The sequence below is a fragment of the Paramormyrops kingsleyae genome, chromosome 7, assembly GCF_048594095.1.
Source record: "Paramormyrops kingsleyae isolate MSU_618 chromosome 7, PKINGS_0.4, whole genome shotgun sequence".
NCBI lineage: Eukaryota > Metazoa > Chordata > Actinopteri > Osteoglossiformes > Mormyridae > Paramormyrops > Paramormyrops kingsleyae.
The window spans coordinates 9,000,342-9,025,238 of NC_132803.1; the positions used below are offsets into that span (position 1 = coordinate 9,000,342).

A 24,897-nucleotide genomic window follows, 5' to 3' on the forward strand; every position below is an offset into this window, starting at 1 on the left:
TTTCCGAGAAACATACCCACGCACACACTTGATTTAACCAAGTTGCATATTTATTATTTTTATTAAAGTAACATTAAAGTGTAGCTTCCTTTTTAATGCTGTATTCCAGTAAGAGCTATTGGTTATTCTACTGCTGACTGAACAAAAAACGTCAGTGTTCCACATTTTACAACTGATTGACATCTCGGCGACCTCCGAAAGCTCTGGAGGACACACCATGTGTCCCAGGTGTCCTGTCGTCTCTCCGGAGTTGGCGAACCAGGAAACTGACGCCATTTCGGCTCTCGCACTGCAATAGCATAACAACAAACAGGCCTGCTTTTGAGCCATGATGGCCAATGAAGGTGTCTGTTTCCTTCCGTAACAGTATGTACTTAAATTATTATTCAATAAAATATAAATATACAATAATAATAAATATACAATATGCGCCATATATCTGTAATTCCACTAGCATACGCTCCTGTAAATTGGAAGATAATTAAATTAAATTGATTCACCGTAATCCCAGAATGCCCTTGGCAGGAAACCGCCAGCTTGATTCCTGGATACAAAGCGTTGGTACACTGTTGCTAGGCGAAATGCGAAATGGACAGCTGTGTATCTTAATATTTAGCATTTTTAAAAATGCAGCCTTTGTTGCAGATGCAGATAAAGGTTATTTAAATTTTTCCACAAACGCGACTGAAGCGTTGACAGATATAAATGGAATTTTCAATAGCACTGAAACAGGGGATAATGCGACGACTCTTTTGCCGGGGCGGTCTGAAACTTCACCTACAGTTGTTGAATCTAGTGATAGCACGGTTTCTAATGAAGCCACCGGGGTGACGGAGACCGTCCCCAGAAGTCTCAGTCCTGCAGATGATTCAAGTAAGACGCCGGTCAGCACTGGCACCCCTCCGACGGCAGTGCCCACAGCGCCGCCTTGGCGACCCCTGCCCGTCTCTGGATTGCTTCCTCCTGCTGTTACGGACGGTAAGATTTCAAGTGCCTGTGCGTGGGACGCCCGTGACTGACATAAAATAATAAAATAATGACCGGTAACCCCATTTTCAGTCTCCAGTGTGTGCCCGTGCAACGTCCTGCAGGACCGATGTGACATAAACTGCTGCTGTGACCCGGACTGCGGCGCGGAAACAGCGCTCTTCACCTCGTGCTCGGTGCAGCTTATCATGCAAGTGGCCCAATTTCATACGCGACCTTATTGATGCAGATATCTCCCACTTCAAACTAGACAATCCTCTGCTACACTCAAACAGTTCAAATTGGCCCTGAGCTACAATTTTGAATGAAAAACGTGCTTAAAACAACACTGTTAAAATCAGTATTACTTGCTGCCAAGAGCGTATTTGTTGATTCTGGGGCCCAGCTTAAAAAATCACTTCTGCTTCTGTTAAGTAACCGTAGGGACTGTTTGTGGCCATCAGGAAGCCATCCTCAGGGGCCTATGCAAATTTCTGGGTTGAATGGCCTTTAATACAGCCGTTAGCTATTGCTTTCCAGTTGCCAACTAATTGAAATCTATCAGAACACCTATGTTAAGTCCTATACTTTAATCTGACTTTGGCGCATCAATTTGATGACGCCTTTCAGTTCACAGTGCGGTATCACTCCATCACAAAAACCCTAGTTTTCTCTGGCTTTAGCGCATGCTTAGTGACATTATCAACCACAATGACTATATAATCACAAAGATCTGTGCATTAAGCGTCACATTCAGTCATATAGCCACTAGGTTGCTTATGTGAAATATTAGGATTCCTCTCGTTGGTCAGTGTAATCAGTTATATAATGATATCAAAAATGTCCAGAGATTTGGTTGATCTAGTGTCATTCATAACTGATTTATATTAATTTAATGTCCTTTTTGTCATTACTGGATGCATAAAGAGGTTGACTTATGGTCTGTTAAATACAGTTTATTGTCTGTTCAGCACTGACAAACAGATGTGCAGCCTGGATTCGGCTCGCTACTCGCTGAGTGCAGCGGGAGACGGACCGGCGCGGGTGCAGGCGTCCGTCCAGCAGGAGGCCAACGCGGACACCTTCTGCATACACACAGCTAACTGTAATTTCAAATACAAATGTACAGAGACGTGCCTCAGGTTTTTAAGAAGGTGCTTAAGGGTGCTTCACCTGCTCCGAAGCATTTGTTTCTGTTAGAAAAGTAGTGCTGAATAAGAAGGGATGTTTAATAATATTCATAATTCACAAAATATGTTTGGAATAAAATAACTGCTATAGAATAATGGAATGAGATTCATTTCGTAATGTTTGTTGTAGTAAAATGCACAACATTTAGTATCACTTCTCTCTAGTTCTTTCTTGCGTCGGTCTGATTGCTTTGAAGCGTTTTCTGAAAGAGATATTTTTTTTTCTGTTGTAGATGAAGAGGGGTTGTCTTTCGGGAATGTCGAGGTTCCCACCAATGGCAACTTTGCCGGCCTTTTTCAGCGGTTTGTAGGGTTTTATTTCAGTTTGAATCCACCTCCACCTGACAAAGAAGAGTCACACACGGGGCCTGGATACATGGTGAGTCCGCGCTCATCTGGAAAGCCGCGGTTGTCACTGCAGCAGGACATATGATATATCAACCCCCTGTTTTGGTTTCTCAGTATGGTGACACCATCCAGACCGAAGACGAAACACGGAGGAGGTCTATATTCCGCCTGCCCGCCCCTGCGGGGACTGCCCACTGCTCTGACGCAAACCCGGCTGGTGGGTGAAAACGCCAGGTTCTGTGCTGTTTCACACTCAACATGTCTGTCCTGTGATTGCAGTGATTTGCTAGGTTTCTGCCTGAACCTTACACAGACTATTTAGATGAACCTCCAGGACATAAGCACATTTACCTTCCCTCTATGTCAGTGTTTCCCAACCCAGTCCTCAGGGAACCCTGGACAGTCCACGTTTTTGCTCCCTCCCAGCTCCCAGCCAATCAGGAACACCGAATACCTGGTACAGGCACACTGGGAGCTGAGAGGAAGCAAAAACATGGACTGTACGGGGTTCCCTGAGGACTGGGTTAGGATACAAGATACTTTCTATGTCACATACATGGTTATACAAGTATAATATGTAGTGAAATGTACCCTGAACTACCCCTTAGACTGTGCAAATCAAACCAAAAATAGAATTAAGAATAAGTCATAAGTTAAAAATCTTACAATAAACTGAAAGTTACAATAACTAAAATGTATACATAAGAGGAATAAAGAAGTACTAATATAGGGAATAAATTTATGGTGAAAAAACTGTGCATGTGCATGTGATGACAGAGCTTTATATTTAAAGTGCAGGTGACATAAGTATAAATATAAATATATATAAATGAGTCAGCAAAAGTGGATGGAAATGTAGTTACAGAAACACTGCAGTTACAGATTGTTAGAAACACTGCTCTATATAACATGCCCACATGCCCACTTAAGAACATTAAGGAACTATAAGGAATTATAAAGGTCAAGATTTTGCATTAGATTTCAACATTTTTATTTTCCGAGTATATCGCTGTCAGCAGTAGCGCTTTGCATACCCTGGGCGGGATGCCAGCCCATCAGAGGGTGCATATCCTCACACAGGGTCACACAGGGTCACACAGGGTCACCCCTTAATGGAAGTTTGGAGTCACCAGTTAGTCTATCGTCTGTCTGAGAGACCAGAGGACCCAGGACAGAGCCACACAAACATGGGGAGAAATGGCACAGAGAGGCCTTGGCCTAACCCTGATGTACTGATGATCTGCACGTCTCTGAAGCTCATCTCCTTTCCTGTGGTTCTGCCCCCAGCATTCCTCACAGACCAGTCCACCCAGTGCATCCGCAGCTTTGCCCTGGTGCGGGATTGCGCCACCCTGTCGGCCCTGAGCCTGCAGAGATACGCCGGCTTCTCCGTGCTCTCTGTGAGTTGGGCGTGTGTGGCCCCCCTTCCGCCGGGCCTTCAGCGCCCCCTTTAGGTGGCTCGTGAATATTTCACGCCCCTTTCCCCGGATGATGAATTCTGGCTCTGCCTTCTGTCCAGGTCCTGAATATAAATTTACTTTTTCTTTCTTTTTCAGATGAAAAATGATGGCAGCAATGTGAGTCTGCTGTGTGTGTTTTGTATATACATACATATGTATCATTTACAGTCAAAGAGGTCAGCATGAAAATCATACAATATATATTAATTTAAATTTTAAATCTTCTATACCACTTATATAGCCCAGTTTTGCAGCATTATTAACTATTAATCCTGCAATTAAAGTTACTGCACAATATGTATTGTTTTTGAAGCCACTTGAATTGATCTCAGTGACATAATGTGTGATGTTGCTCATCTGGGCCAGGCGGTCGCCATGGAGACATCCTCCATCAGCCTGCAGTCACTGGAAGGCACACGTACCCTCCTGGGGCCCAGTGACGGCTCTCTTTACAGCCCAGTTCTGCTGGAGCGGCCTGGCAGTGCCGAGACTGCAGTGTGTAACAATGTGGTTCTGCAGGTGGGATTTAGAGACACTTCACTGCATGTCATTGTTATTCCTCTTTCATACAGCTGGATCCCTCTGCCAAGCAATTTATTTATAAGGACTTTGCTTGACGGTTCTACAGCAGAATCTCAGGGTTATATAGCTTTATATGGTTGTTTGGCTGCATCAATAGTCACCGTGCTACCTCCAGTGCTGGATGGATGGGCTTACTGGGATACTTTAATGTTGCCACCTGCAGGTTCGTTACAGGGTCACCTACAGTGATGCAGGGACGATAGTGGGCTGCAGTGCCTCCTTTGTCCTGGGAGCCGTCAACAGCAGCATGCTGCCCATCCAACAGGACTTCCAGATTGTGTTTGTGCAGGTTCCGTATGGAAGTTACCTTTTCTGTTTTTATTCTTGATTATGTCTGGATCTGAGGTTGAGTTAACCGAATATGGAATTTAAGGTGGAATTATTTTGATACTGCAGTTTCATTTCATGCATTAATGAATATGTTTTTGCTTGTGTCTGCATACAGTATTAATACATCGAGAAATTCGATCGACCTTTTGTCTAACATCGCCTGCTGTGAAACTTTCCAGCTCATATTGGCAGAATAACGATACATATTTCATAATGACTTATAAACATGTCGCATGTTATATAAATAAAAGGCTGCGTGCCGTTTTGATTAAGTAACAATCAATTATCGTCCATTGTTTTGGAGTGGCGGTGTAGTTTTGTATGAAATGATGTGTGAAGTTTAATCCACAAACCCTTTTGCATCTCCTATGCTAATTTAGTATAGAGGTGCCAATTCTTGTTCCTATGAACTGAAAGTGACCAAGAGCTACAAAAGTTCCCGATCGAAACGGACAGGAACTATAGGTCACTGAACGTCAGCGAGAAAGCGCCTGTAATGATAACATTTAAAGTTTTCGGGGTAATTTGTGTTCCGCTGTCACTGCGGAAGAAATAATCATCTGCTTCGCGTGGTGATCGCATGAATCGCCACCGCACCATCCGGACGGAAAACGAGAACGTCTAACGGAACCTCTGGTCTTCAGCTGAGAAACGCAAAAAAATAGACAGTGTCTTTTTATGCTCTGTCAGGACAGTGCAGCAGAAATACCTTTCCCTTCAAGTGGAAATCCTGGCTATGTAGTTGGACTCCCTCTTGTGGCTGGATCAAGGATTGCTGAATATCCTTTTTCCCCAAACATTGGTCATGTTTTGCTTTGTATTGCAATTAATTTATTGCTGATTAGGGTGCACGTACAGTGTTGCCTGTGTTCCCCGTTAAACCATGGTTAAGCATATCTCATATATTCAAGCCATACCATTGACTTTGCACTTCTGACATTCTCATAAGGACCAGTATGGCATTTTTAAGAATGAATAATGATGTCAAACCAGAAGAGTTGTCTTTAACACCTCTCCTTGCACTGGCATTGTCCAGAGTACCAACAAGAAGGGCAGTCTGACCCTCCTTAAGAGCTCTGCCTCTCAGGACTGCTTGGCAGAGTCCCTGCCTCGATCCCCCGTCCTCTTCGGGGTCAACATGGTGTCCGGCTGTACACTGAGGTGAGACGTTGCCAGCGGCTCAGAGCTGGATAACAATAATAATAATAATGACATATGATCTCATAAGACAAGTACATACTTCACTGAGGGACATTACAGCTTCTGTACATAAAGACTTACGATAAAGTTTCTTTGCGACATTTATGAGACTACACTGACTAACCAAATCTTCATGCGCAGAACCACTTAATGAGAATTTAATTTAGTATATATAGTATAATTTAGTATTATGATTTCATTACGGCTATGCAACTGCTTGGAGTATCAGTAATACAGACGATGCGGCGTTGATATACCGTCAAATATCTCCTTTATTACTGTCACATCGCAATGACATATTCTTGTATTCGAGTACTTTCCTACATATTGGGAATTTTCTTGTGCGTTATCTTGTGACAATATACCTGTGTGTTTGCTTGTAATAATAATAACAATCACAACAACCTAATTTCGTTGTACCCATTACAATGACAATAAAGATATTCTGATTCTGAACAATAAATAGTAATTGCCCCCACACTTAGATGGCTAGTTATCCTGTCCTAGCTGTGCCCCACTGACATGCCAGCTAGGGGGGTGAGGACCTGGACGCCTCCTCTGATGCACACTCTGTGTCCCTGATAGTGATATAAACATATTTATTTAATGTATTCATCTTATATAGTAGTAGGCCTTTTTTTTTTTTGTTGCAACGGCTGCCTGCCAGTGACCACAGGCTCATGTCTTTTGTGCAATTTCACTTTGACTTCCTATTTTTAAATGATTCTCACTGCCTTTACACCCATCATCTGCTTCTGACTCATATTCAGAAAGTTGCCGATAGCTTTGAAGGGCTTAGCGATCGATAGTTAAGAATTGTATCCAGGTTATGCTTATTTGATTGGCATTTCCAAATATTGTCATTTCATTTATGTAATACATTTATTATTTTGAGAGACTGTCATAGTGATGTTTAGATTGTCCCCAGAACCACACAGCTATAATTCCATAAATGATCTCTGTCCGCATGCATTAGAGAGGGATATTTTTGACTTTGAAACCCCATATTGGTCCGTCCCTGGTTTTGTTTTTTGTCTTATTTGTTACCTTGTCTTAACATGTATTTCCTGAGTATATTGTCTGTTTGTTTTTTTATGGGTTAGTAAATATAAATCTCTGAATGACGCATTTCTCCGTAGACTGGAGGATGCTGGGAACTGTTCCGTGGTTTCTGAGGTGCTTCTCAAGGTTCTGCGAGGTCAGGAGGTTCCACAGTATGTGGCATCGTTCGGGAACTCGCAGCCTCAGATGGTCATGGACTGGGTGCCAATCAAAACACAAACCACGCCCACAGTAAGGAAATCACTCTGGGTTTTACTACCTCAGCCTGAAAGCGGATGTTTGTGCCGTTTTGATGGATTGATGGCATTTCTTCCAGTTTTAATGTTCTGCATTGAACTTTGTGTTTGTACATGTTGACGTCTGAAATCTTACTTAAGTGGTTGGGTGTCAGATGCAAGTTCCTGTCTTATGCAAAATCATGAGTCAAAACCTTAAGACACATTGTGTAAAAATAATTCTAAGCAGTACAGCAGGTGCTGTTTAACATACATTTAGAATTGGTTGTTAGGATGCCACGCAGGCATCCAAATTGAAGAGCTTGACTTCTGTCTTTCACATTTACTGATCTCTGAATTTAAAAATGTGTCTGTTAAATTAAGAGCCCTGTCTGACCGCTTGTTATCCTTCCCCCTTCTGCTGGCACAGCTCACGCAGGGTTGCACCATTCCTCTTTCTCGTGACATCGAGGTGAGCTGGACCAAGTATGGATCCCTGGTGAACCCCCAGGCTCAGATCGTGAATGTCACAGAGGTCATCCGAAGCAGCAGCAGCAGCAGCCTGGTATCTCCAGCCTCCTCAGGGTTCCCTCGTTATACAGTATATTTGTCCTGCTCGTATAAAGGGTATTTAGGTTCACTATAAAATGCTCTACGGTTGTTTTCCAGATAGACTTCAGGGTGAAATCCTCAAGTAAAAACCCATAAATACTTAATACTAAAACTGAATGGAAAATGATTGAACGTATCACAAATATGCACAGAAATGTTATGCTGTATTCAAGAACATCTAACATTCAGAGTATTTGAATCCTGATTGCAGAATGCTTTGGCAATTTTCATATCTTAAAAAAGGTTCAAACCAGTGAGAAAGGGTGAGCTAAGTTGCTGGTTTTGACGACTGCTCTTGATCCCTCATTCTTACTTCCGCAGCAATCTCTCACAGGCGGAAACAGGATTGTCTCCATCTCCACCTCAGTCACCTTCGTGGACGTGTCCGCACCCCCCCAGCCAGGCTACAGGGCCCCTCCCAGCATCGATGCCAAGCTGCCCTTTGATTTCTTCTTCCCCTTTGTTTGAGGGACGGGAAGGCTCTAGCCAGGAGGAGAATTAGTAGCTAAACGCAGATGATGTCCTCCACCATCTTCTTGCATGTGACAGTTGAATGTCAGTGGTTGTGTGCATTTCTTAAGCAGACAGCTTTTTCCCAAAAGGGCTACTGATTCACTAAAGGCAAGCTTTTGAAAGCATCTGCTGGTTTTGTGCACTGACCCGCGGCTTCTATAAACCAGCCATGCGAGACAACCATCAGGCGTTACGGCTGGTTACACAGCACCGATTTCAGTGGTGAACCGTCATGGTCCACTGTCACCCCCGTTGCATTCTGGGTATTTTAATTTCATTTAGTAAAATTTAAAATAACCAGGATGATAAAATTCACCATTGATAAGGCAAACTGTTCTAAATATCCCCCAGTATTGAGGATTCTCCAAATGTCTGCCAGAAATTCCAGCCTCCTGGGTGAACGCAGGAGGTCTGAGCTGTATTTACAGCTAAATGTTATAAGTCCTCATAGCAACTGTAACTATCTCTGGTTAAAGATTTGCTGGTTTGTGGTTCTTAAACTTGTTTGCGCTACTGAGGTTCATGTGTGAGATTTCTGCTTTTAACTGAACAGGAAGCCATATATCTAGAGGGACAGTGTTTCTCTACATAAATAACAGGTTAATAAAGAGCTCTCCTCTCCTCTCAAAATAATACAATGGACATGTTCAGTTTTATATATTTCTGTTTTCATTGACTTATGCACACATAACTTTGACCATAAAAATATAAAAAGCTGGAAATCTTTGTTCCCCCCTACAGAATGTGACTGACAAAAGCTTAGATGTATTAAGAAATTAGGTATGGACTGTTAAACAGTCTATCATCAGCAGATATCCATGTTTAACCAGGGACACATTTTCCTTACACATAATACCATGCATATTGCATTTTAGTAAAAAATGTACTGAATATACAGGCATTGCATTCATGATGCAGTCTGCAATGTTAATATCTGAAAATCCCATCTGGTGAATCGATCCCAGATTTGTTTTATGCTGGAAAAATTTCTTCCACAACTGAGGAAAATCCACCATTTCCTCACACCCAATCAAAATGCAATCCCATTGTTTCGCAGAAGTGTGCGTAGTCTGTCGTTTTCTTGTTCCTGCAAGGAGACGGGAAGGTCAGTTAAACAGAGGCAAATTGATATCTTTCAGTTAGTCTGAAGAATGAAGATAAGCTGTGAAATGAGCCAGACTAACCAGCCTGGAGTTGTGTTCCTGCAGGTCATTAACTTGCTGGACAAGGTGATTATTGCTCTCTGTGAGCACCTCAACTTTGTGGTAGGCACGGTTCTGCACGGATACTATGATGCCTGGAGAACAGATTAAATGAAGAAATGGAGCAAAGATGCCACACAGCTGAACCTCACTACTAGAACTCTACTATAGGCGCAGGGCTGACCATTGATGATCCTGGCCACCCTCCATAGCCGGAGCAAGATGAGGAAGCCAACGCCATCAAACGCATCCTCATGGGCAATGTAGACGATATCCAACACGAAGGACACGATGACCACCACCCCGTCAAACACCTCAAACTTGTGGTGGAAGAACTCGCATCGGTAGGCATAGATCTTTCCTGCCAGCTCCACCATAAAGAAGGTGAGTAGAGCCAGACTCAGGTAATGGAACACCTGTGTGGGCCAGAAGATGGTGCAGAAGCTTAGATCTAACCCCATGAGGCATTATAATACATTATAGTGCATTACACTGGGGGGGGGCGGGGGGTTACCATTATGTGAATCACTCTATAAATTTGCACAGCACAGGTGTTGCTTGGAAACGGAAGACAAAACGTCTGATAAGAGTTTGGTTTTCTTTGTGTTAATAGTTCTCTGCTTGCAATATAATTTCCTGTACATTTCAAGTGAAATTCTCAATTTAAAACTTTCCTCATTGTCCGTTTCATACAAGCATCACTGCACATTGTGTAGTGTGTTTATTACAGAAGGATCGACCTAGTTGTGTTGAATTCAATTCTATTACGTAAGGATTTTGAGTGACACAATTAAACTTTACACTATATGTATATTCACAGTTTATTTGCATGGTGGAAGTCACTCATCTAAAAGGCAGAAGTGTATGCTTAGCCTCAGGACCTAGAGAGAGACCACAGCACACAGATGTTTACAGTGAGAACTGATCACCAGCTGGCAGAGAACTGGGTTACAGGGAGAGAGCAGGACCCCAACTCAACATGTCAGACGAGTTACAGCCTGTAAACTCTGGCAAAACAGACTTACAGTACGTTGCACCCTTCTGTAAAGCCTTTAAAATGTTCAAATAGAAATAAAATTGTTCCTACGTTAAACTTTAACATGCCTATGCATTCAGAAATCAGGATTAAAATGTACATAAAAGACACTCCTTTAGTTTTTCTGTGACAAAATCTTTATTGGCCAGTGTATTCATTTGAATAATATGTTAACAGAACAGAATGCCTTTGTCTATAGGTAGCAAGTACAAAGAAATCCGGTCCCATCTTCTTTTTCTATAAGACATATACGCATATAGAAGGGCAAGTCATAAAGAAGTGGTCAGCCTTTTCCCAATGCCTCTGGAGCGGATTTATGGGTTAAGGGCCGTGTTTAAGGGCCCAGTGGTGATATAATCATTCTGCCGGCCACATGATGCAAATCGGTGACATTCTGGACACAGCACAGACTCCTAACCCACTGAGCCACACTAATATGAAGCGAAGCTCGTATAAACCTTACCTGGGGAGCGACCCTTTCGTGGTCCGACTTGATGATGGACAGGTCCATCAGCAACTCAATCAGGACAAAGGTGGCATCCAGGATGACGAGACAGACCACCGTGATCTGGCAAGAGACAACAGTGGAAGCGTGCAACAGCAGCGTGACAGGGACGAGGAACACAGGCCGTGCGGCAGCATCGCGTACTCTCATTGGCCGACAAATTAACACCTGCTTCCCGCGAGTCTGTTTAAGGGTCCGTTTGGGTTACACTAGGTGGTGACGCTGGCAGGACAAATGACTGAGACAGACAGACAGATCCTCCTTTCAGCTACAGTAAGGGCAGGATACCTATCCAGTGATGTACAGCGATGACATTCTGGGCTGGATTTTTCTTCACCGTTTACCTTTAGCGTTTATTATAACGTTTGTTGTTATATTATGAGCAGAAGTGCACAAACTGATTACCTGAAACCGCTCTGAGCTGAAGAGCCTGCGGCACGACTCTTGGAAAGTAACAGGTGCGGTGGCGTCCCCCGCGGCCCGTTCCTGTGCCCCCCTGACTTCATGCAGTTCCTCCGCATGCCACTTGGTGATGCTCTTCTTGTCATCGCCTACTGCAGTAAAGTGCCTCAGGTAGTGAGCCATGTTGGATGTCACCAGGGGTCCCAGCAGTAACACAGCTCCGCAATTAATCGAAGAGGCTCACACTGCAGAAAGGGGAGGGGAAAAAAAAAAAGAAATCGCAACATTGGACTAAACGTTCTGAGCCTCAGGACTGTGACCCTAAGTAGCAGCATCCAGATGTGGATGCTCAATAAACCAGCAAAACTCCAGCTCACAGAACCAATCACTCTCTCATCACACCTGCAAGAAGTGGCGTTCACCATCACAGCCGACTCATTCTAGATGCATGTGAATTGCATATTCATTGTGTATTGTTCAGTACATCGTCTTTGGTTCAGCATATCCTTTTTGGTTCAGTATGCACGATGAAACAAATGAACGCATTTACTGACACACGCACAGATGTAAAGGAGTATTTTGTCTGGATTTGTGTTTGAGTATTTTAAGTTATTACAAGTTTTGTTTTCACTTTACTATATTTCTGAGCCAACGGCTAAGCAATATAGGGTATTTCTCTCTGTATTATCTAATGATATTATTATTATTATTATTATTATTTTATTATTATTATTATTGTTGTTAAGAAGAATTTGCTTTACAACAATGTAGTTTCACGATATACCGATTCACTTGCTAATATTTAGACTTTATGAATATTCAAAAGTTAACAGCATCAAAGCTAATTAACACCACTAGCGAAATAATGGTGGTGACTGCGTTGAACTACCAGGCATTTTAGCTGAGGACTAGGGGCTATGCCGGCTCATGCTTACATGTGACCTACCCGAATATAAATAATAAAATGTCACTAGGCTAACCTGCCCCGGCAAGTTCGACAAGTTTCGCCGCTTTTCCTGAATAAAAAGAAAACTCTCGCCACATATGATTTCCTTATTATGATGTACTGTAATTTACAATAATGCTATGTTAAAACCTGTCTTGCCTGAATTTAAAATGACAGATTGCTTTTCGTAAGACCAAATGATTCGAATAAGTAGTAGGGCGACTTTTGGCATTTGACACAAATACTTTTAAACCAGGTATTTTTTGCTTTTACTTTTAGTCATTTACTGGATGACTTGATAAACATTGTAGTATGACATCTGTACTTTTACTTAAATATGAAAACCAGGGCAAAATGTAAATAATATGACTATGGGGACCCGTGATTTAAACGCGGTGTGTGGAATTCACAAAAACAAGCCAAGGCAAAAATGCATTGTCAAATCTTATCTGGTTTTCCCCATCGTGAGAGCTTACATGTTGGGTCAATCGTGTACAATACCTACGGCTTTTGTTCCTCTTTTTATAAAAAGTAACTAATGGTATAATTAATGGTAATGGTAATCCATTAGATGAACTGGGTCATCTTTTAAAATCAGACTCCACGTAATAGCCCTACCTTAAATATAAAAAACATAATTTTTCAAATTAACGCTTCACTTTTATGTATGAATACTCTTAAACATAATGTATATATATATGACAGCAATCAAAATTAGCTGCACAAAACAAGGGGAATTTGGCTTTTGTACCAAGTGGATAACTCGTGATTTCCTGTTCTGCGGGGGAAAAATTGTTCGTTTTTTAAAATTTTCCTGAATTTCACTTAGGCTACAGTTATTAAATGGAAGCCTGTACTACACATATATGGATAAGCATAGATAATGCCTAAATCAGCTGTCTAGAAACGCGATTTTGTAGCTTTAAAAACACGATTTAAACTCTAATTGCTGCATTGTAATTCACACGTTGAGAATATAAAACTTATAAACATTGCAGATCGAAGACAAAAGTACGTATATCCTACCTGTAGAGAGTCGACGTTACCGCCTTGTTGATTGAAGCTTTTCCTCCGTTTTTCCTTGTAGCTTTGACCCTAAAACCCCGCCTATGCCGCCGATCCTGTTCTTCCCGAGCAGGAAAAGCTTTTCTCTCTGTCTGCCGTATCCGCTGGAGATACCGCCTGTAAAACCGCAATCAGACGTGTGCAGTTCCCTAAACCCACTACCGTTTTCATGTTTTAAGACGGTATCGGCGCTTCTGACTAAAGGTATAGGAGACGTGAGACGATTTCGCGATCTCTCTCCTTAGCACATGCGAAGCTACACATCGGCGTCATGCTTAAACATTTTACGATGCATTGCACGGAGAATTCTACGATATTCCGAAGTCTCTGAAGATTGTTTCTTGCTAATAATTTCACAATTAGGTTCCCTTTCTGGCTACTAGATGGCAGTCTTTAACCAGGGTAGTAAACGATCACGAAGAAGCGTCATGTTCACGTGAGTTTCCCCAAGGCTTTAAGTGGCTCATTCCTTAATCTTCGATGGTTTATTTCTTGAGTGAAATTAAATTTGCAAAGGAAGGGTCCCTTAGAGAGGCATATTTCCCTCGTATAATCAGTGTATTCCCATTACTTAATTGACCCTTGCACTATGCAGTATGTCCGCATTAATGTATTGCTTTACTTTGAACGGTGCTCCATTTTGCAAAGATGGAAAACATACAGAAACTCTTTTAACTCAGACCCTATAAAGGCGAATGTCTTTCACTTCCTGATGTTTTAAGGTGACCATTTCCCTGTATGTCCCCCCCCCCCGATTTCGTGTTACCAATAAACAGACAGAGGACTTGGACGTTTGTGATGCCCCCTAAACTCAAAAACGTTTATTAAAGAAGTGTACAATAGAGTAAACTTTTTAAACGTTATTGCCGAGATGAAACAAAAGATCTTATATACAGCACGTTTCAAATGGGACATCATATAACGTTTAAATGAAACTTAAGGTTTAAAATTACCGAACTTGAGTTGCAAAATGACAAGTACCTGAAGTGCTACATTTAGCTTAAGGCATGCTAAGGTTTGCGTGCCTCATTATAGAAAATGCCATGTAATGAGATTGTAACTCTAAATGCATGCAACAAAAGATCCACCATCGCTCCTCATGCCAGTCATTTCCGCGCACATTGTACATTCCCGCACAGGATTCAGCATTCAAAACACATCAAAGCCAGCTCATCAGAACAAGCTCCTTACATCTACGTGTTCCTTACATAGTCAAAAGTGTATAACGTTAAAAGCCGTGAAAATGTTGGTATGATTTACAAAAATCAGAACTTAAACAGGGTGGGGAAAAAAATTATAGTAACTGCTTTATTCAAAGAAGTTCAGATACCTGACAGTTTTGGGAGAAAAGAGGGGAAAAGCAAACTGTCTAAATTTATAATCTGAGAAGGCTGTTCACATGTGGTAACTGCAAGGGTTTTTCACAGTGGTTTGAGAAGCTAGCTGGGTAGGGGGCGTCTATCACTGAACATGAAAAGTAATCGTGTTTTCTTCCATAAGAAAGAAGTGATGCGACCGTTTAAATTCAGTTCGGTGACGGGTGGGAGGCATCAGCTCTGCCCCACAATGGTCCTCTCTCCTCCTGGGGTACACCTGCTGAAATGTGGCAGACAAATTCACAGACCTGAACTTTATTTTGTTTTTAATTTAGTTTGTTTTTCAAGGTAAAACAGCCATTTAGTCAGAGTAAAAAAAAAACAAAACAATAAAAGTTTTGCCCATTATCTTGGAATACTGGTCTTTGCTGGTCGCTGCAACGAGAGGAGAAAAAAATACAAAAAAAAGGCAGCTGACAGTTTGTGTGACCATGAAACCGGAGAATTCCAAGCAGACAAAGACCGGACGATACGAGTCCAGCGCAGCATCTGCCCTGCCCTGCCCCCCCCCCCAAAATTTTCCCAGCCTCCGCCCCCTTATTTCTTGGCTTGCTTTGTGACCATATTCCGAGGCGGCGTCACTGGTCGGCTGGAATTGGGTTTCTTCTTTTCAGCTGGTTTTAAGATCTGGAGGAAAGAAAACAGTAGAGATTAAATAAAGTAAAAATCAGAAAAATGTTGATGAGAATCAGTCTGCCACAAAACAACCATCTGAACAAGTCCAAGCCTGCCTAAAGGGCCGCGAGGAAGAGCACAGATCCCTAGGGCTGAAAACTTCTGAGTACGGAGTGCCGTTTTGACAGGACCTGGAAGGAGCACATGAGGGTCTCATCCACGCTCATCATGGCTCCGGCGTTGTCGAACTCGCCACAGTAGTTGGGGGCTGAGAACAGGGTCACCAGCTGCCTTTTGGCAAAGAATTCATAGCCATCTTCCACCACCTGCACCGCAGAGTCAGCCGGAGCGGGACGTGAAGGAGAAATAGAGAAGAAGGATTTGGCACAGGAAGGGCAAGGCACTGTGGTGTCTCTGCAGAGCTGAGCTTTTCTAAGTGCAGCTCCCCCTACTGGACTCTTTGTATGAAATGAGTAACATCTGATGTGATGTCAGATCTGCTATTCTAGACAAAGGAAGGGTGGGAATTGGGACCAAGTTTGATTAAAATCTGGAGACACATCTACAACCAAACAAATTAACATGTCAGCCATGGGAGCAATTTTTATTAGCTCTAATAACTTCCTGTAAAACTTTATGGTTGCAAAAATGATCTGTGCTGTGACAGCGGCTCCTTGGGGGGGGACGCCAGTGCTGCTCTTCGCCCATCAGCTCTCACCTGGTGGGCCCGGCAGATGAGGTCTAGGTCATGCTTGTGCAGGAACTTGGCCACCACTTCAGCCCCGAAGGTAAAGGAGACGCCGCGGTCATTCTCGCCCCAGCCCAGCACATCTTTGTCTGGGTCGGACCATAGCAGATCGCACAGCAGGCCCTGGTCAGGAACGTCTGTGGGCCTCATGATGCGACGAATCTGCTCCATGGACTGGAGGTCTGGTGACAAGCCTAAGGAATGAGGAGGGGTCACCCAGTGAGTGTTAGCCAACCCCTGTCCAAGACTCCAAGTGCTTCACATTCAAGGTACAAGTCATGTTTTAAACAAGCACCAGCTGGCTCCTGGTGTTTAGGAAAGGTCACTTTAGGGACAAAAGCATCATCCTGTCACAGGAATTTCACCCATTAGCTGGCAAAGCAGGTTTCTCACCCGTGAACAGGCTTACAGATTCTGACAAATCTCACAGCCAGAATGACTTGCAAGTCAAATACATTTGCTCTGAGACCTACCTCCATGGCAGCAGAAAATCTTCTCGTCCACGATGGCTGCGATGGGGAGGCAGTTGAAGCAATCTGTAAATGTCTTCCACAGCTTGATGTTGTAGCGCCTTTTGCCTAAGGGGGAAAAAACATTCCAGTTATCCAGCACTTGAAAACCAAGTAAGTTTAGCAGTATGTCAAGTCTGATTGTTGAAAGGTGGAAACTACCGTATTTTTCGGACCATAAGACGCACCTTTTCCTCCCCCAAAAGAGGGGAGAAAAAGTCACTGCGTCTTATGGTCCGAATATTGCTCTGCTCACATGCTTTAACCCTCTGGGGTCGAATGGATAGTTGGCGACGCAGCGTACTTCTCGCGTCTATTTCAGTTTATTCAATCTTAATGTAGAATCATGAAAAAACGCTGGCTAAATCCGTAATCTGTCTTCATTTCAAAACGTCCATTGTCGGAAGTATTACAGTTTTTAAAATTAGGTTAAATCGGCAAAAAATTTAACTATGTCCCCTTACTTTGTTTTACCTGCATCGGGGGCGTGTAGTACCGCTGTCACCCGAAGATCGCTATTCACATTCTAAATAGCTGCATTAGCGCGTATTCAAATCGCATTCGCATGGTAATTTGGTGAACAACGCAACGGTGAAACGCGATCCAGATACATCCCCTTCAGCGCCATAAAAGGGGGGAGGGATGTGGCCAGGTGTCAATGGATCATTCATACACATGAAAGTTTTTTGTTACTGAAGTGTCTCCTACTGAAGTACTGACTTTATTTGTTAATAACAGTGATAATGGTTCTTAATGCTGCTGTTGACTACTGTTCACTGTACATGGTTGACGTAAAATATTGTAGGACACTATTTGGTTCAGAATCTTTTTTTTCTTCATTTCCCTCCCCTACAACTAGGTGCGTCTTATGGTCCGAAAAATACGGTACATTGTTTAGGCAGTCAGGACAATTCCATATTTAAACTGTATAGTTATGGATGGTAATAGGCCTCTACAAAGCTTCAATTCTGCAGCATTACTGTAAAGAGAAGGTGCCATTACACATATACGAAAGTCTCTCTTGGGGGAGGGGAAGAGGAAAAAAAAAGAAAAATCACTCCTTTCCTACTGCAAGGCACCATAATCTAAAAATAGACAATACTCTCCCTTTATCCCGTGACAATCCAACCCTCTGGTTCTAGCGTTAATAATGCAGCGACTCACACTCGTCATAGAAGCCATATATCCTGTTGATGGAGGCGCATTCGTGGTTCCCCCTCAGCAGGAAGAAGTTCTCGGGGTACTTGATCTTGTAGGCCAGCAGAAGGCAGATGGTCTCCAGCGACTGCTTGCCCCTGTCCACGTAGTCGCCCAGGAACAGGTAGTTGCTCTCTGGCGGGTAGCCACCGTACTCGAAAAGCCGCAGGAGGTCGTAGTACTGCCCATGGATGTCACCTGTGGGAAAAGGCCATCAGCCTGGGCTTGTTCCTGCACCAAATCAGCTTGGCCCTAATGACAGTTATGGGAAACAGGGTACAAGTGAGGCCTGTCTATAGACAGGAAACAAGGGATTGGGTTAGGGATCTAAAAACCCAAGAGAAAATACAATCAAGCTTATCCTCATTCTCAGGCCAGTCCCTCACAACCAAGTCACAACAATGCTGATGGGAACATGTTTATAGGGGCATAGCTCAGACAAAACTCCACCATAAAGACCACTTTTGAATATATGATCAATCCATCCACCGTTTTAGGTATCATGCTTGTCAGATAAACATTTTTCAGCCGTTTAAAGGCCCCAAACAAACCCAGCATCACATCCAAATGCCTCAAGCCAAACTTCTGAAAAACTCCACTGTGATTCCAATCATTTACTAAGAAGTGGGATTCGGCAACTCATCATGAACAGCTTTTATTCACTTGGCAAATGCCTTTATCTCCATAGCAACTTCCTGCATTCTACACGTAACATTACATAAGCGTTAATATAGCTAGATTTTATAGTGGAGCAGAAGGCGTGTAGATGCTCTTTGGAATATAACTCAAGACCATGTGAACAGCGTGATGCGACCCTTTGCCAGGCTTGATTGGTTTTCAGCTTCTTGGGGGCCCTAAATGGTACACTTTAGCCGTATAACATAGCAGTCCAGGGGAAAACGGGTCCCCCACAGTTACGCAACAGCATGCGAGACTCACCGCAGATCTTGAGGGGGGCCTCCAGCTCCAGCAGGATGGGCTGGCTGAGGAAGATCTCACGGGACTTCAAGCACAGGCCTCTGATCTCATTCTCCTGCAGCTGCACGTTCTTCCCCGGCTTCGACCCCCTCACTACAACAAACAACCAAAAGACAAAGAGGAAGATTAGCTGTAATGACGAAGAGTGCCCACCTCAAGGTATGACAATACTCCAAAGGTATGACAATCCCCATACCTGTAGCCTTGGAACCAGTCTAAGCACGTGTTAAGTGTTACTGCTAGGGAATTGGGACCACAACATCGCTAGTTAAGTATAGAATAAAAGGTTCACTTACTACAAATTTAGGTAAATAGGTCAACACAACCCACTTTTACCATGGAACATGACCTTGGGTGTGTCTGGAGTTAAAGAACTCGGCTCCAGATAAATGGTTAATTATAACCCCCCCCCCCCCCCCCCCCGTCCTTTTGCGTCACGTGCACGTTACAGCAGGCTCACGGGGCAGGCTTGGCGCCTGTGCGACCAGTTATTATACTTCTCACTGTCAGTGGCATAGGGTGGAGGTGGAGAGGAGATATAAGGGGCGGATTAGGCCATCAAGCCAATGACAACTGTGGATTAACAGAAGTACCATCATCAGAATGATGATGAGGTTTCATGATCAGCTTACACAGGGAACAAGTGGCGGGGGGCTGGGTAATAACTTCACCTTTTATTTTTAACGATTTTGCTTTTTCCACGTAACTGTATCATAACTAAACACTAACACCACACAGTCACTTATCATAAAGCAGAATACAGTGCCGTAGAAATTAATCTATGTGTGTGAGAAGTAAACATAACATATTACATATAACACAATTACTTCCAGAACATAATCCAAGTACAGGAAACAATCCAAATAATGCTAAAATATTTATGAAAAACACACAAGTAAAATACAGTTAGTGGTGACATTGCACAGTAAAAGCTGCAAAGAATTATTAAGCAGTTTGCTGTCCAGTGAGTGTGTCCAGTATGTGTGTATTTGCTAATTCAAAACACTAAGTATGTAACATGACTACAGAAAGCTTTGTCCACAGCAGCCTGACAAACACTATGAGCATCAACACGCTGAAAAAACACAATAAACAAAGGAATGTTTTTTTAAAAAAGCAGAGAAAAGAAAAGAGGTAGCTGTGAAAAGAGGTAAAGGTAGAGCATCTTCTAACCTAATGGTCATTGGTTCAAGTTCGATGTGCAGAGTGACATGCGCGCTTTGCTCCAGGAAATTAGCACACTTTGAGCCACTAAAACTGAAAGTCACTCTGAACAAAAGCCTGACAACCTGATTCAGCAGATAAACATCACCGTTTTATTGTTGGCACTAGCGTGTTTCAAAGGACAGACATCATGAATGATTGATGAACGCTGCCAGAATATTCCACTCATGTCGGCATTAAAAACATATTTAATGTTCGGCAATTGAAAACAGTTACTTTCACACCCAAGCCCAATATTTACAGATATTTACTTCAGTACCACTGTGGAACATGCATGTCAGTAATCGATCGCCAGTAACAGGACAAATGCTCCACATTTAAGGTTATTTGACAAAAACATGCAAGCATCAGAATATTTTTGCAGCCATTAAAAAATAAATGCAAAAAAAATGTGACAGAGCAACAAGATGGGCAGTGATTTAAAAATATGGCCTCATACCCTTAGGTCTTGGTGAGGCAGAGATGAAAATGTAGTTTGTTGGCTGGGGGGGCAGCATGACTAACTGGACACCAAATAAGCTGCGTACATGACTGTGGCATCAAAACCCGTTTGTGAGACATGAAATTTTGCAAGTGATCATGCAATGGAGCAGCAAACTAGAGTACAGAGCAAGTCCATTTATTAATTACACAGAAGTTGAACTTCCTGTTTGTTTGGAGCTGCTCAACATCAAAAGGCAGATGAAAACAAAAAAACATTAGGTTTTACAAAGCAGTTACTCTTCTTATGTTGCCAGTAATTAGAGGTCAAAGTACAAAAGCTCAGGGAGAAGATCCAGAAGAGTGGTGACCAATGCCATTCCTGCCAACCTTCACGAAGACACACGAGAAACTGACTGCTGGTTTATGATGGAAGCCGAAACAAGCTCGTCAGCAGAAGAGCATTCCCAGAAACTGCCCCACCCCTCATTGAAGAAATGGTGCCAGTTCCATTCCACTCCATTTGTTGCTCCGAGGGTGACAGCCGTTGAACCAGCAAGGCCGCAAGCACACACAATGTTTCACCCTAAGCAGTCTGATGCAAGACAGTAGCATTTTCCACCTACCAGCTTTTTACTGAATGCTAGATTGAAAATAAAGGCCATCATAAGGTGCACAAACTGGGAGTAAGCATGGACAAGATAATAGTTCGGCAACAAACACTGTAAATACTCCAAGTTTCGATTAATAATTTCTGAGTAGATCATTTTTAAAATGTTAAAAAATAGGATGAAACACAGTAATGCTAGTGCTTAACTGGAACAGCCATCAGACTCACGTGGGAAGGGGATCTGACCATTGTATCAAGCTGCAAATGGAGAATTCTTAGCAAAGAATTTTACATTACATTTTATATTGTTTTCACATTAAAAATGCACAACATCCTTCTGGCAAGCCAAGGAAAGGTCCACAGACAGACTGCGACACAGCCTAGTTGGGGTGAAGTCTTCAAAGGGTAGCTACAGTTTACAGCCCCTCTGGCATCCCTGCCATTAGAGATGGCAAGACAAGCTTTTGAACTGAACAAGCCACCTCTGCCCAGTCCTCGCAGGACAAGGTGCCCGCTCGCCTCACCGGAGAAGGTCTTCCGCTGGCGTGACCCCCGTTGTAAAAGATATCCAGTCAAGACACCGATTGGGAAGCGTGCAAAAAGCTCGCCAATGCGTTAGTCTGTGTGTGCTTTTACAGATCGACCTAACCCGGTGACAAGAGCCGTTTTCTGCAAACCCAGACACCGAACACCTGCATAGCATCCAGGACCCTGAAACCAGGGCAATCTGAAAATTAAACTGGGTCGGCGCCTACCGCATAGCTTGCAAACCCCACACTGCCATATTCGCCTATCCCACCCTTCTGAAAAACTCCTCAGAGAAAGACAAACGACTTACTGCTTTACACCGAAGAATACAGCGGTGCAGCATCGGCAGTACAACAAAAGAGGAAACGGGCCATTTACACAGCCCCGGCTGATAACAGCGACAACGGCCGGCTAACAGGCTAGCGAACTAACGAACTAACCTAATTAACATACCTAAAGTGAGCACCAACTTTATGACTCTTCAGATCTACAACAAATTAAATTAGGTGGGGAAACATACGAAAATCACCAACAGACACGCGATGTGTAGCTTCTGAGAGCAGGGCATCGGCGCTGTCATCCGTCGCAACTGACAGGCTAACGCTTAGCATCCCACCCAGCCGGATGTACAGAAATGTTTTTTTAAAAAGTACATTTAAATAATATGGCAGGGAAATAGCGAAATCAATGTTGCCTGAAATAATATTCGACACAGGGACGAAAAATCAGTCAGGTAACACTCGAGTTATTTCAGCCGACACGGTGTTTAGCGGGGAAGTTAGCCGGCTAGCTGTCGGGCTCGGCTAAAGCCGTACTGTAAACGGCGGCGAGAAACATTAATACGCGATTCCGATACTTTCTCCTGAAATATCATACCAGGTTTTAAAATGGGCTAACAAAAAACCAGTTAACCAGTACGCAAAATAAATCACAACGACAACACACCGGCGCGTGCTAGCTTCATAGTTAGCCACATCATTAGCCGGTGAGGAAAACACTCAAATGGTCGACATTCACCACAAGCGCACCGAGCTTACCTTCCAAAAGGCGCTGGATAATGCTGTCTATATTAAGCTTGTCGGTATCGGCCATATCTCCTTAACAACTGTATTTAAAAAATATTTTATACAAACACACACACACACACACACAGACAGACAAACTTAAAAGGTCAGCTTGCTTAGGGTCTGCTTCTTTGCCTCCGACTGACCGCACCACTCAGTTGGAAAAGGGCTCGGTGGCCGCACTACTTTTACGCCTCCGTCCGCTTCTGCCTGTCGAAGGCGCGCTTCGTCAGACTAGCGGAGTGATACTTCAAGGCCTCGAAATACCGGACGGCTAATTTTATCTGGCGGTAGGTGCAATGCAGGCAAAATACGGTCCCACGTCCTGTTTTGCTGCTTATCCGATAGGGAAAAGAGTGCCGCCAGTGTTTATATAAATTATACCCTTATTATTGTAAGAAACACGTCCAGCTGGATATAATGAACTATTAGACGCATATATTACGGTGCACAGATGCATGTTTTGGAATTGGTTCCAAGTATTACGGAGATATGGTGAAGATGTTTATATCAATGATATGCAATTATTAATGGTGTCTATATTTATATCATTGTATTAAAAGTCAATAACGGATGTCACTAAAGGTACTGAAATTGTCATCCTGGACCGATGCTTTATTACAACATAAAAATAAAAATGAACACTGGTTTTTGTTTAAACCAAATATGCATTCTTAAACATTCGTTGCAGTACATTTTTTTCTGCTAATTAGACTTATTATTATTATTTCATAGGTCATTTGCTCTCTGAGAATTGTATGTTCAGATGCAAGTCCCAGCAGTGTGTGCAGCAGCATTCCTGTTGCCCCTCGACCTGTTTTCTGTACAGGGCTCCTGCTCCAACCAGGCAGAGTGTGTGAGGTTTGGACCAAGATGCTCAGCTTGAGAATCTGCCCTCCATGTGACTGGTCTTACAGCTGGGCTGGGGACAGTGTGCAGGGATGCCTTTGAGGGCAATGGGGTATACAGTCACAGCTGTATAAATAACATCATGCTCTGTATGCTTAATAGTCTGATAATAACATCCATTCCTCACAGTAAAATGAAGTAGCTTTCCCCCATTAGTCCCTCCCTCTCTTTGTGCTTTTCCATAACATCGAACAACAAGCTTCTTTTCTACAAGGGATAGAATGCTGCTATCAACACTCCACCAACCACAAAACTCTATAACATAAAAAATGGAAGCATGGCTGGCAGGTGTGGTCTATCCTGTAGGTGACACAGATGGCTGCTTAGAGCGCCCCCTTCTGAGGGGACATGGACTTGCCAGCCAATTTCACTTTGCCTCTGGCAGGGGGCCACCACATTGGCTAGGACCCTTACTGACAGCTGGTCACTGTCTCATGATAAGATACCAGTAATCAACTCAGCAGCCATAGCCGTTTAGCAGCGACAAAATGGTCAGGTTACATAAAAGGATCTTCCCCTCCTGGCCTGCAAAAAACTGTCAAATCAGCACCCAAGTGCAAACTTTTTTGTCTTATAAGGCTGCAGTACATGACTGCAAAAGCAGATTCAGCTTCATTATTTACTTAAACCCATGAAATTATGTTTCATTTTGCATTTGTAAATATCGTTACCATTCAGTGATAGAATGCACATGCAGCAACCACACTAACCACACACACAGACACACACACACACCATATTGGGACACCTGGCCATTACACCTACAGGAACTTTTATGACATCCCATTCTGTATCTATTGACATCCATATGCAGTTGGTCCACCCTTTGTAGCTATAACAGCAGCCACTCTTCTGGGAAGGTTTTCACAAGATTTTGGAGTGTGTCTGTGGGAATTTTTGCCCATTCATCCAGAAGAACATTTGTGAGGTCAGGCACTTATGTTGGACATGAAGGCCTAGCTCACAAACTCCATTCTAGTTTGTGGAGCTTGCTTTACGCACAGTCATGCTGGAACAGGAAAGGGCCTTCTCCAAACTGTTGCCACAAAGTTGGAAGCATAGAATTGTCCAAAATGTCTTGATAT

General features: G+C 43.1%; 3 protein-coding genes and 1 long non-coding RNA gene across 5 annotated transcripts; 1 reads left to right on the forward strand and 3 right to left on the reverse strand.

The window, feature by feature from the left end:
- Window positions 1-32: 32 nt before the first annotated feature.
- LOC140592082 (uncharacterized) lies at window positions 33-564 on the reverse strand. The gene is made up of 2 exons (XR_011992339.1): window positions 501-564; window positions 33-289 (listed from the first exon to the last, which is right to left on the reverse strand). It is a non-coding gene; the product is annotated as an uncharacterized lncRNA (long non-coding RNA).
- On the forward strand, window positions 531-10,022 carry LOC111842087 (tectonic-1). Of its 2 annotated transcripts, XR_011992338.1 has the most exons (15): window positions 531-978; window positions 1,060-1,177; window positions 1,938-2,071; window positions 2,390-2,535; window positions 2,619-2,721; window positions 3,792-3,904; window positions 4,061-4,081; window positions 4,331-4,477; window positions 4,704-4,835; window positions 5,567-5,655; window positions 5,900-6,037; window positions 7,216-7,369; window positions 7,784-7,918; window positions 8,287-9,077; window positions 9,618-10,022. XR_011992338.1 is itself a non-coding variant. In XM_072714212.1 (14 exons), exons 1-14 carry the CDS (start codon window positions 582-584, stop codon window positions 8,431-8,433), a joined length of 1,974 nt encoding a protein of 657 aa, XP_072570313.1. In that variant the 5' UTR covers window positions 531-581; the 3' UTR covers window positions 8,434-10,022. The 2 variants fall into 2 exon arrangements, 1 of the variants encoding a protein (XP_072570313.1); XM_072714212.1 differs by having other exon boundaries at window positions 8,287-10,022.
- On the reverse strand, window positions 9,125-13,987 carry hvcn1 (hydrogen voltage-gated channel 1). Its single transcript, XM_023808370.2, has 6 exons — window positions 13,596-13,987; window positions 11,627-11,868; window positions 11,180-11,284; window positions 9,865-10,096; window positions 9,663-9,775; window positions 9,125-9,565 (listed from the first exon to the last, which is right to left on the reverse strand). The coding sequence occupies exons 2-6, from the start codon at window positions 11,804-11,806 to the stop codon at window positions 9,509-9,511; spliced, it is 687 nt and encodes a 228-aa protein (XP_023664138.1). The 5' UTR covers window positions 11,807-11,868; window positions 13,596-13,987; the 3' UTR covers window positions 9,125-9,508.
- A 439-nt stretch (window positions 13,988-14,426) lies between these two features.
- On the reverse strand, window positions 14,427-23,100 carry ppp1cc (protein phosphatase 1, catalytic subunit, gamma isozyme). The gene is made up of 7 exons (XM_023808369.2): window positions 22,877-23,100; window positions 19,019-19,150; window positions 18,047-18,277; window positions 16,847-16,951; window positions 16,344-16,567; window positions 15,817-15,951; window positions 14,427-15,637 (listed from the first exon to the last, which is right to left on the reverse strand). Exons 1-7 carry the CDS (start codon window positions 22,929-22,931, stop codon window positions 15,548-15,550), a joined length of 972 nt encoding a protein of 323 aa, XP_023664137.1. The 5' UTR covers window positions 22,932-23,100; the 3' UTR covers window positions 14,427-15,547.
- Between the last annotated feature and the right edge of the window lie 1,797 nt (window positions 23,101-24,897).